The sequence below is a fragment of the Pan troglodytes genome, chromosome 7 (assembly GCF_028858775.2).
Source record: "Pan troglodytes isolate AG18354 chromosome 7, NHGRI_mPanTro3-v2.0_pri, whole genome shotgun sequence".
In the NCBI taxonomy this organism is placed as follows: domain Eukaryota; kingdom Metazoa; phylum Chordata; class Mammalia; order Primates; family Hominidae; genus Pan; species Pan troglodytes.
The window spans coordinates 19929153-19940769 of record NC_072405.2 but is presented as its reverse complement, the minus strand read 5'-3'; the positions used below and the strand labels follow the sequence as shown (position 1 = coordinate 19940769).

Genomic DNA, 11617 nt, shown 5'->3' with positions numbered 1-11617 from the left:
CAGTCTGAGCTCCTCCTCAAGTCTTGGACCAAAGGAAAGACAGACAGGGGCTGCGGCCGACATCCCTCAGCCTGCAGTCAGGCAGCAGGGCCCCGAGCCTCTCCTCGTGGTGAAGCCGACACACAGCAGCCCTGAGGGTGGCTGCCGAGAAGTTCCCCAGGCTGCCTCCAAAACCCACGGCCTGCTCCAGGCCATCAGACCCCAGGCACAGGACAAACGTCCTGCGGTGACCTCACAGCCCTGCCCGCCAGCCGCCACACACAGCTTGGGCCTAGGCTCCAATCTCAGCTTCGGGCCAGGAGCCAAGAGACCTGCCCAGGCTCGGATTCAGGCTTGCCTGAACTTCCCCAAGAAACCGAGACTGGGTCCCTTCCAGATCCCCGAAAGCGCCATCCAGGGAGGTGAGCTGGGGGCCCCGGAGAATCTCCAACCTCCGCCAGCCGCAACCGAACTTGGACCAAGTACGTCGCCCCAGATGGGCAGGAGGACACCCGCCCAGGTGCCCAGCGTCGACCGGCAGCCTCCGCACAGCAGACCTTGCCTGCCTACTGCCCAGGCCTGCACCATGTCCCATCACCCAGCGGCCAGCCATGATGGGGCCCAGCCTCTCACAGTGCTCTTCCGGAGACTGGAAAACGGACGCTGGAGCTCCAGCCTCCTGGCGGCCCCCTCATTTCACTCTCCTGAGAAGCCGGGAGCCTTCCTCGCTCAGAGCCCTCATGTGTCAGAGAAGTCTGAGGGTCCCCGTGTTCGTGTCCCACCGAGCGTCCTCTATGAGGACCTTCAGGTTTCCTCCTCCTCAGAGGACAGCGATTCTGACCTGGAGTGAGACTGCAGGTGGCAGGGGCTCCTTGGCCTCCAGCTCCCGTGACTTGGAGGGGACTGTGGGACTGAGGAGTGCAGAGCAGAGAGCAGACTCTGTGCGGTGACTCCGAAGCTCCCCGGCTGTGGCGCTTCTGTGGATGTGGGAGCCCAGGCCAGGCAGGGAGCAGATGCAGGGACTCTGCCTCATTGAATTCTGGTGAGGGACGTTGTAGTTCGCGTGGTTCTCCGGAAACGCGCCAGGAAAAGCTTCCGTGCCAGAGATTCGTTGCCTCAGAAACTGCGTGACGCGCAGGAGTCAGACTTCCGCTGGGACGTCAATAGGAAACTGGGGAATTACTGTGTATTTGCTCTCTAGATGACTGAATAAGGGAAAAGTTAGGGAACCCTGAGAGGTGCAGCCCTTCCGCTGTGCCCCGCCCTGAGAGCAGTGTTTCGGACGCTGGGAAGCGTGCTGTGCAGAGCGCTCTCGGGGTCTTTCCTCAGCCTCGAAAACTGGGCTGTGGAATGCCTTTGTACATGTGTGTGTTTAATTGGTTTTGAAGTGAATAAAATTCTCAAAAAGATGACATATTGTCTTTTGACTCTCATTCCGTGTTTGTGTTTAACTGATTTTCCGAGTGAAGGGGTGGCCTGCCCCTCCACACCTGTGGGTGTTTCTAGTCGGGTGGGATGAGAGACGGAGAGAAGAAATAAGACACAGAGACAAAGTATAGGGAGACAACAGTGGGTCCAGGGGACCGGCACTCAGCACACCAAGGACCTGCACCGGCACCGGCCTCTGAGTTCCCTCAGTTTTTGTTGATTATGATTTTCATTATTTCAGCAAAAAGGAATGTAGTAGGAGAGCAGGGTGATAATAAGGAGAAGGTCAACAACAAACAAACAAAAAAAAACCACACGTGAGCCAAAGAATCTATATCATGACTAAGTTCAAGGGAAGGTACTATGCCTGGATGTGCACGTAGGCCAGATTTATGTTTCTCTCCACCCAAACATCTCAGCGGAGTAAAGAATAACTAGGCAGCATTACTGCCAACACGTCTCGCCTCCCGCCACAGGGCAGCTTTTCTCCGAGCTCAGAGTTGAACAAATGTACGATCGGGCTTTACACCGAGACATTCAGTTCCCAGGGGCAAGCAGGAGACAGTGGCCTTCCTGCATCTCAACTGCAAGAGGCTTTCCTCTTTGACTAATCCACCTCAGCACAGACCCATTACGGGTGTCAGGCTGGGGGACAGTCAGGTCTTTCCCATCCCACGAGGCCATATTTCAGACTGTCACATGGGGAGAAACCTTGGACAATACCCTGCTTTCAAGGGCAGAGGTCCCTGTGGCTTTCCACGGTGCATTGTGCCCCTGGTTTATTGAGACTAGAGAATGGCAATGACTTTTACCAAGTATACTGCTCGTAAACATTTGGTTAACAAGGCACGCCCTGCACAGCCCTAGATCCCTTAAGCCTCGATGTTATACAACACAGGTTTTTGTGAGCTCCAAGTTGGGTCAAAGGGGCCGCGGCAAAGCTACAAATGATCAACATCTCAGCAAAGCAATTGTTTAAAGTACAGGTCTTTTTCAAAATGGAGTCTCTTATGTCTTCCCCTTCTACATAGACACAGTGACAGTCTGATCTCCCTTTCTTTACCCTACATCCAAGGGCTTGAACATTTCTTGACTTGTTGGCAATCCAAATCGTTATGTCTCCGAAACAGAGTTGACTGAGGGGACCGCAGGGCTGGGCAGGACCTTTGACTTCGTATACAACCACAGGAGCAAGAAAACCTCAGCCCCACTCTACTAACACGCACCTAGTAAAATTCCGCCAACCGAATCTCACCCACGCTAACACGTGGGGAGCGTTGCTTGCACCACGAGTCCCCATTTGGCTCAACCGCCGATGCCAAGTGTGTGGTTCCAGTTGCGACGGCCCCCCGTGAAGGGGCTTCCGGATGTGCGAATGAACCAGGCAGAGTTTCACTGGCCAAATAGACCCCAGCAAAGCTGAAGTCAACTCCCACATTTGGGATGTACTTCAGAGGTAAAACATTCATCCCGTCTTCTTTCCGGATGTCTGACACCGTGGTTCTCCCCCTGATCCTAAGAGTAGCTGAGGTAGAGACTCACTGAAAGATCTAGGCAGGGAGATCCCATCATGCACAGGCTCTCTCCATTCTCTGACCTGGGAACAACTCTGAGCAGGATTCCACATCTAGGGGGCCTCGGAACTGAGCAGGATTTTCTGAGACACACCAAATGGCTGCTCCCTTTCCGCCGCTGTTGAGGGTCGTTATCTGGATTATCCAGATCACCTAGAAAGTATCCGTATCCAGAATCAATAAGATCAACTCTCTGCTCCTCTGACAGCAGAAGGAGCAGGACCATAAGGAACCAAAGAGCGTGGAAGGAAACGATGTGACAGGAAAGCTCAGAGAACGGCCACAGGGGGTCGTCAGCAGGCCTTCCCACCTGAATCATGAATAATTAATGAAGCGCAAATCAAAGGGGACTCGAGTTTCAGCAGGAGCAATTCATCCAACGGGAGATCGCCGGAGGGCCAACACGATTGAGAGACTGGGAGCCGGGTGCAGTGTCAAAGGGGACGCGACTGGTTCCAAAGCTCAAGAACACCATGGGGTCACTTGGGCTACGTGAGAAAATGCCCCAGTGTGCTGGTTCATCATTCCGACTCCTGCCTGTCTCTTCCCGTCCAAGGAACATGGACCCTAAGTCGTGCAGCTGCAGATGACCATGGGCAGAATTAGGGGCCGTGGCACAAAAGTTCACCGACACGGGAGTTCCACAGAAGGTGCGGTGGATCTTCGCAAATCCAGAGACATGGCAATGGGACCCAGGGAATTAGAGCCTCACAGGCGTCCGGGACACTTTTCAGGCATAATGCCTGGAGTCGCAAGACGAGCTGAAAAAGGAGCCAGGCACTGAAGGACAAAGCGTTGTTGACTTTCCTCATCTGTGTTTCCCAGTGCGGTCCAATTCACGGTGGTTTCCAAGCGCCTCCTGGAGGAGAAAACACATGAGGGTGCGGTCAGGGTTCTCTGCTGACAGACTTACCTTGGGGAAGAAAGAGAAGCTCTGAAGATGGATCATGGCCGTGACTGCACGTCAAGGAGAATCTCCTTGATGACACTGAGGCCCACGTCGAGATAGACTAAATGTGGTCCAATTAAAAGGTGTCTATTTTACACATTTTTTAAAACAAAACAAAACAAAACAAAACAAAAAGATGGAAAAGAAGACAGGGGTACAGACACCGGTGTTACATGTCTGACGGGGAGCATCTATTCTTCAAAGCTTGCAGCTGTACACGTAGGTTTTAGAATGTCTGTCAGCAGTGGACACGATCTTAGAGTGGGCTGTGCAGATAGACCTTTCCAGGTCACGTAATTGGATTAAGTTAATTGCAATTAAGGTACAGGTAACTGATTAGGTTAGGGTACGTTCCATGTCAGGTGACCAGAGGCAGTATAAAAGGCAGCCTGGAAAGCAGAGGTCCCTCTCCGCCCCTTCCTCCGTCGTCCTGGATGCTGCATCGCTTCCAGCGGGGCTGCTCCAGCACCTGCCCATCTCAGCGCCAGCCGGGGAAAGCAAGTAGACGCGTAATTTCAGGTTAGTTTCACTGAACTATTGTTTTTTTCACGCAATCCCTGAGGGGTGTGGGGGTGGGGGGAAGAGACACAGGAGGCCGAAAGAAACCGATCACACTGGGGCTTGCTGGTGGGGAAGGATGTGTTCTCGTTACTAGTAATTCTTGCAACAGAAAACGAGAAAACATATCCGTCTCCACATGTGGGATAAGACCAAGATGGGAATGCGAAAAGAAATGTACTGCAGCATGCTGAATTGGTGGGTAAATGGAAAAAGGACTTTGGAAAAAAGGGTGGTTTGCCCTTCAGCCGTGTAAGACGTCGATGCGATGTGGCACTTGTTCCCCGTTTGTTCAGATGAATTCGTGTGGTATGCGTAAAATACCAGAAAAAATAAATAAGTAAAGAGGGGCTGGAGCTAAAGCCAAAAGGTAGAACAGGAAAGACCATCACCTGCTAGTGTGGTAGAGAGGAAGGTAACTTCTCTCTATGAATTTGTGTTTGGAAGTTGCCTAATGAAATGGCCAGAGTAGCGAGTCAAGTTGTCACAGGAAGCATCCCTTATCCCTGACTTCAAACAGACCTGCCAAAGGGTGGCGCAAGCCATGCCCTGTGTCTTCGATCGTTCTGTCCGTCAAGGGAGATAGAATCACCGTGTCTTCTACCGGAGTGAATCGTGAGAGACCTAAGTCCAGTCTCCAGAATCAGTTGCTTGTTTGGGGTTGAAAGCTCAACTCCCCATACCTAGGCCACGGGCCCTGTGGCAGGTGCGGTTTACTCTTGGACTAGGTAGTCATGGCAGAGGAACACACAGTATCCGAGGATGCACACAGCACATTGTGTTCTACAGATTTGACCGACTGGTGGTGAGGTCTCCTCATGACCACACCGGCAGGGAGTTAGCAGGTGGCTTCCTGTGGGTGTGTGAATATCCAATGTGCTTAACCATCGACATGTGTGTGTTTGTGTGTGTTTCAGGTGACCCAACAGTCAACCCCTGAAAAAGGCGGTCACAAAACCCCCAGGCGACGAAGATGATGGCACGTCGGGACCCCAAATCTTGGGCCAAGAGACTGGTGAGAGCCCAGACCCTCCAGAAGCAGCGGAGGGCCCCAGTTGGGCCAAGGGCTCCCCCGCCCGATGAAGAAGATCCCAGGGTAAGTCTAGCCCTGGATCTCTTGGGTATCGGGGTGGGGGTGGGGACGGGGGGAGGGGGTGTCACACGGTCCTCAGAGACTGGGTTGGATTCCAAAGAGCTCTGTCACCACCACCCAGGTTGCTTTTCCCATCCAAGGTGGGCGTGGCTTGGGACCTTCTCCCCGGCCCGATAGGTCCCTTGAGAGACTCTTGGGGGCAACCTCCCTTTCTACTTAGAGTCCTGCGTAGCCACGTTTGGCTGCGTTGTTGACATCGGGTTCACCGTCGTGCCCCTTGGAACCTTGAGTCCTTCCTTTCAGTGTTGCTCCGTCACGTGGGCTTTGGGAGGGAACATCGTATCCGAACTCTCCCAGCACTTAACGGCCCCCATGCCGGTGTCCCCTCTTTGGAATCCTTATTCAGCTCTGAATTCACAATCCGTCCCAATGTGGACGTGGGATCGCTGCCTGTGGCTTCAGCTCACTCACCGACATCACTTCCTTTCCACCCACAGCTCAAGTGCAAAAACTGCGGGGCCTTTGGCCACACGGCCAGAAGTACCAGGTGCCCCATGAAGTGCTGGCAGGCAGCCCTGGTTCCAGCGACCTTGGGGAAAAAGGAAGGGAAGGAAAACCTGAAACCATGGAAGCCCCAGGTTGAAGCCAACCCGGGGCCCTTGAACAAGGATAAGGGAGAGAAGGAAGAGAGACCAAGGTGAGCAGTGGGAGGGGTTTTCACCACTCTTAGGGTACTGCCTCCTAAGGACATGGTGTCTCTGCACCTGCACACCGTGTGCCTTTCCGTCTCCGGGCCAGGGAAGGAACGCTGCAGAGAAATAGGCCGGAGCTCCGTGTCCTCCGGGGTTCCACACCCAGGAGCTCCTTTGGCTCTGGGAGATTCAGGGACGGGGAGAGGCGGGGGCGCTTCGTGCAGGTTCCCCACGACAGGGGGAAAGGCGATGGAATCCAAATCACAGTCCTTAGTTGGGAAGCCTAGAGGGCCACCTGGGGGACGGGAAGGTTGGCACGTGAGGGAAGGTGCAGAGGCGGAAAGGGCACCAGATGTCCATTTCTGTATCACAAAACACGGAACGGGGCTGGGCCCCACACAGGGTTCTCCCTGTCTCCTGGGGAAAACCAGGAGAACAGAAAACCTTTTTCTGTTCTGCAGGCAACAAGACCCGCAGAGGAAGGCTCTCCTCCACATATTTTCTGGGAAACCTCCAGAGAAGCCGCTGCCGAATCGAAAAGGATCCACGGAATCTTCTGATTATCTGAGGGTGAGTGTCACCCCGGGCCCCTGGTCCTTTTCTCCTCTAGGTCACCCTGGTTGATTTCCTTTCAGCTTCCCGTCTGCGGGAGGAAATCGGGGAACCCCTCTTTCTTGCCTTCTTGGGGTCAGGGACTCCACGATCCTTCCAGGTCAATTTGATTCCAGGCGAAGGCATCTGAAGATGCCGTATTTCCTGTTGCTTTCTTTCTGTCCAATTATGGCAAGCCTGCCAACAACATGTTCCTAGCGGCATGAGGAAATTAGTCCCTCAGAGGCCCCAAACGTGGAGAAGGCTAAACCCAGGAACATGCATGTGTTCAGAGAAGACGTCCTGAGTACCCTTGAGCCACCAACCTGCCTTCGGAAGGGCCTCAGTCCGTTCCACTTCATGGAAGGCTGAGTGGAGGCGCTTTGATCCAGTTAATGCCCAAGACGCGATCTTTTGAACAATGGTGTGCTTAGATCAGCTACACATAGCTCGAGAGCGCATCTTTCATGTGTCTTGTCCTGATCAGCACTCAAGTGGAGGGTCTGTCCCTACTTCCAAGGACCGCCTGTCGATACTGTACTAAGAATTTCATGGCGTGTGCACCTTGTCTTTGGATGTGCTTGATTTTCACGTTGGCTCCATGCGGAGGAACTTCTAACCTGTGTTGTTTCCTCTCTTTCAGGTTGCAAGCGGGCCAATGCCGGTCCACACAACCAGTAAGAGGCCGCGCCTGGGCCCTGTCCTCGCTGATCGCTCAGCTACCGAAACGTCTGACAGGGGCTCCGTCTTGGCTTCGCCGTCTCCCCTCAGAAAAGCCAGTCTGAGCTCCTCCTCAAGTCTTGGACCAAAGGAAAGACAGACAGGGGCTGCGGCCGACATCCCTCAGCCTGCAGTCAGGCAGCAGGGCCCCGAGCCTCTCCTCGTGGTGAAGCCGACACACAGCAGCCCTGAGGGTGGCTGCCGAGAAGTTCCCCAGGCTGCCTCCAAAACCCACGGCCTGCTCCAGGCCATCAGACCCCAGGCACAGGACAAACGTCCTGCGGTGACCTCACAGCCCTGCCCGCCAGCCGCCACACACAGCTTGGGCCTAGGCTCCAATCTCAGCTTCGGGCCAGGAGCCAAGAGACCTGCCCAGGCTCGGATTCAGGCTTGCCTGAACTTCCCCAAGAAACCGAGACTGGGTCCCTTCCAGATCCCCGAAAGCGCCATCCAGGGAGGTGAGCTGGGGGCCCCGGAGAATCTCCAACCTCCGCCAGCCGCAACCGAACTTGGACCAAGTACGTCGCCCCAGATGGGCAGGAGGACACCCGCCCAGGTGCCCAGCGTCGACCGGCAGCCTCCGCACAGCAGACCTTGCCTGCCTACTGCCCAGGCCTGCACCATGTCCCATCACCCAGCGGCCAGCCATGATGGGGCCCAGCCTCTCACAGTGCTCTTCCGGAGACTGGAAAACGGACGCTGGAGCTCCAGCCTCCTGGCGGCCCCCTCATTTCACTCTCCTGAGAAGCCGGGAGCCTTCCTCGCTCAGAGCCCTCATGTGTCAGAGAAGTCTGAGGGTCCCCGTGTTCGTGTCCCACCGAGCGTCCTCTATGAGGACCTTCAGGTTTCCTCCTCCTCAGAGGACAGCGATTCTGACCTGGAGTGAGACTGCAGGTGGCAGGGGCTCCTTGGCCTCCAGCTCCCGTGACTTGGAGGGGACTGTGGGACTGAGGAGTGCAGAGCAGAGAGCAGACTCTGTGCGGTGACTCCGAAGCTCCCCGGCTGTGGCGCTTCTGTGGATGTGGGAGCCCAGGCCAGGCAGGGAGCAGATGCAGGGACTCTGCCTCATTGAATTCTGGTGAGGGACGTTGTAGTTCGCGTGGTTCTCCGGAAACGCGCCAGGAAAAGCTTCCGTGCCAGAGATTCGTTGCCTCAGAAACTGCGTGACGCGCAGGAGTCAGACTTCCGCTGGGACGTCAATAGGAAACTGGGGAATTACTGTGTATTTGCTCTCTAGATGACTGAATAAGGGAAAAGTTAGGGAACCCTGAGAGGTGCAGCCCTTCCGCTGTGCCCCGCCCTGAGAGCAGTGTTTCGGACGCTGGGAAGCGTGCTGTGCAGAGCGCTCTCGGGGTCTTTCCTCAGCCTCGAAAACTGGGCTGTGGAATGCCTTTGTACATGTGTGTGTTTAATTGGTTTTGAAGTGAATAAAATTCTCAAAAAGATGACATATTGTCTTTTGACTCTCATTCCGTGTTTGTGTTTAACTGATTTTCCGAGTGAAGGGGTGGCCTGCCCCTCCACACCTGTGGGTGTTTCTAGTCGGGTGGGATGAGAGACGGAGAGAAGAAATAAGACACAGAGACAAAGTATAGGGAGACAACAGTGGGTCCAGGGGACCGGCACTCAGCACACCAAGGACCTGCACCGGCACCGGCCTCTGAGTTCCCTCAGTTTTTGTTGATTATGATTTTCATTATTTCAGCAAAAAGGAATGTAGTAGGAGAGCAGGGTGATAATAAGGAGAAGGTCAACAACAAACAAACAAAAAAAAACCACACGTGAGCCAAAGAATCTATATCATGACTAAGTTCAAGGGAAGGTACTATGCCTGGATGTGCACGTAGGCCAGATTTATGTTTCTCTCCACCCAAACATCTCAGCGGAGTAAAGAATAACTAGGCAGCATTACTGCCAACACGTCTCGCCTCCCGCCACAGGGCAGCTTTTCTCCGAGCTCAGAGTTGAACAAATGTACGATCGGGCTTTACACCGAGACATTCAGTTCCCAGGGGCAAGCAGGAGACAGTGGCCTTCCTGCATCTCAACTGCAAGAGGCTTTCCTCTTTGACTAATCCACCTCAGCACAGACCCATTACGGGTGTCAGGCTGGGGGACAGTCAGGTCTTTCCCATCCCACGAGGCCATATTTCAGACTGTCACATGGGGAGAAACCTTGGACAATACCCTGCTTTCAAGGGCAGAGGTCCCTGTGGCTTTCCACGGTGCATTGTGCCCCTGGTTTATTGAGACTAGAGAATGGCAATGACTTTTACCAAGTATACTGCTCGTAAACATTTGGTTAACAAGGCACGCCCTGCACAGCCCTAGATCCCTTAAGCCTCGATGTTATACAACACAGGTTTTTGTGAGCTCCAAGTTGGGTCAAAGGGGCCGCGGCAAAGCTACAAATGATCAACATCTCAGCAAAGCAATTGTTTAAAGTACAGGTCTTTTTCAAAATGGAGTCTCTTATGTCTTCCCCTTCTACATAGACACAGTGACAGTCTGATCTCCCTTTCTTTACCCTACATCCAAGGGCTTGAACATTTCTTGACTTGTTGGCAATCCAAATCGTTATGTCTCCGAAACAGAGTTGACTGAGGGGACCGCAGGGCTGGGCAGGACCTTTGACTTCGTATACAACCACAGGAGCAAGAAAACCTCAGCCCCACTCTACTAACACGCACCTAGTAAAATTCCGCCAACCGAATCTCACCCACGCTAACACGTGGGGAGCGTTGCTTGCACCACGAGTCCCCATTTGGCTCAACCGCCGATGCCAAGTGTGTGGTTCCAGTTGCGACGGCCCCCCGTGAAGTGGCTTCCGGATGTGCGAATGAACCAGGCAGAGTTTCACTGGCCAAATAGACCCCAGCAAAGCTGAAGTCAACTCCCACATTTGGGATGTACTTCAGAGGTAAAACATTCATCCCGTCTTCTTTCCGGATGTCTGACACCGTGGTTCTCCCCCTGATCCTAAGAGTAGCTGAGGTAGAGACTCACTGAAAGATCTAGGCAGGGAGATCCCATCATGCACAGGCTCTCTCCATTCTCTGACCTGGGAACAACTCTGAGCAGGATTCCACATCTAGGGGGCCTCGGAACTGAGCGGGATTTTCTGAGACACACCAAATGGCTGCTCCCTTTCCGCCGCTGTTGAGGGTCGTTATCTGGATTATCCAGATCACCTAGAAAGTATCCGTATCCAGAATCAATAAGATCAACTCTCTGCTCCTCTGACAGCAGAAGGAGCAGGACCATAAGGAACCAAAGAGCGTGGAAGGAAACGATGTGACAGGAAAGCTCAGAGAACGGCCACAGGGGGTCGTCAGCAGGCCTTCCCACCTGAATCATGAATAATTAATGAAGCGCAAATCAAAGGGGACTCGAGTTTCAGCAGGAGCAATTCATCCAACGGGAGATCGCCGGAGGGCCAACACGATTGAGAGACTGGGAGCCGGGTGCAGTGTCAAAGGGGACGCGACTGGTTCCAAAGCTCAAGAACACCATGGGGTCACTTGGGCTACGTGAGAAAATGCCCCAGTGTGCTGGTTCATCATTCCGACTCCTGCCTGTCTCTTCCCGTCCAAGGAACATGGACCCTAAGTCGTGCAGCTGCAGATGACCATGGGCAGAATTAGGGGCCGTGGCACAAAAGTTCACCGACACGGGAGTTCCACAGAAGGTGCGGTGGATCTTCGCAAATCCAGAGACATGGCAATGGGACCCAGGGAATTAGAGCCTCACAGGCGTCCGGGACACTTTTCAGGCATAATGCCTGGAGTCGCAAGACGAGCTGAAAAAGGAGCCAGGCACTGAAGGACAAAGCGTTGTTGACTTTCCTCATCTGTGTTTCCCAGTGCGGTCCAATTCACGGTGGTTTCCAAGCGCCTCCTGGAGGAGAAAACACATGAGGGTGCGGTCAGGGTTCTCTGCTGACAGACTTACCTTGGGGAAGAAAGAGAAGCTCTGAAGATGGATCATGGCCGTGACTGCACGTCAAGGAGAATCTCCTTGATGACACTGAGGC

At 53.9% G+C, this 11617-nt stretch overlaps 1 protein-coding gene across 1 annotated transcript; it reads left to right on the top strand.

Moving 5' to 3' along the window:
• The first annotated feature begins 6078 nt into the window (after nucleotides 1-6078).
• LOC134810731 (putative protein FAM90A26) lies at nucleotides 6079-9336 on the top strand. The gene is made up of 2 exons (XM_063816779.1): nucleotides 6079-6843; nucleotides 7508-9336. The coding sequence occupies exons 1-2, from the start codon at nucleotides 6331-6333 to the stop codon at nucleotides 8468-8470; spliced, it is 1476 nt and encodes a 491-aa protein (XP_063672849.1). The 5' UTR covers nucleotides 6079-6330; the 3' UTR covers nucleotides 8471-9336.
• Nucleotides 9337-11617: the final 2281 nt, after the last annotated feature.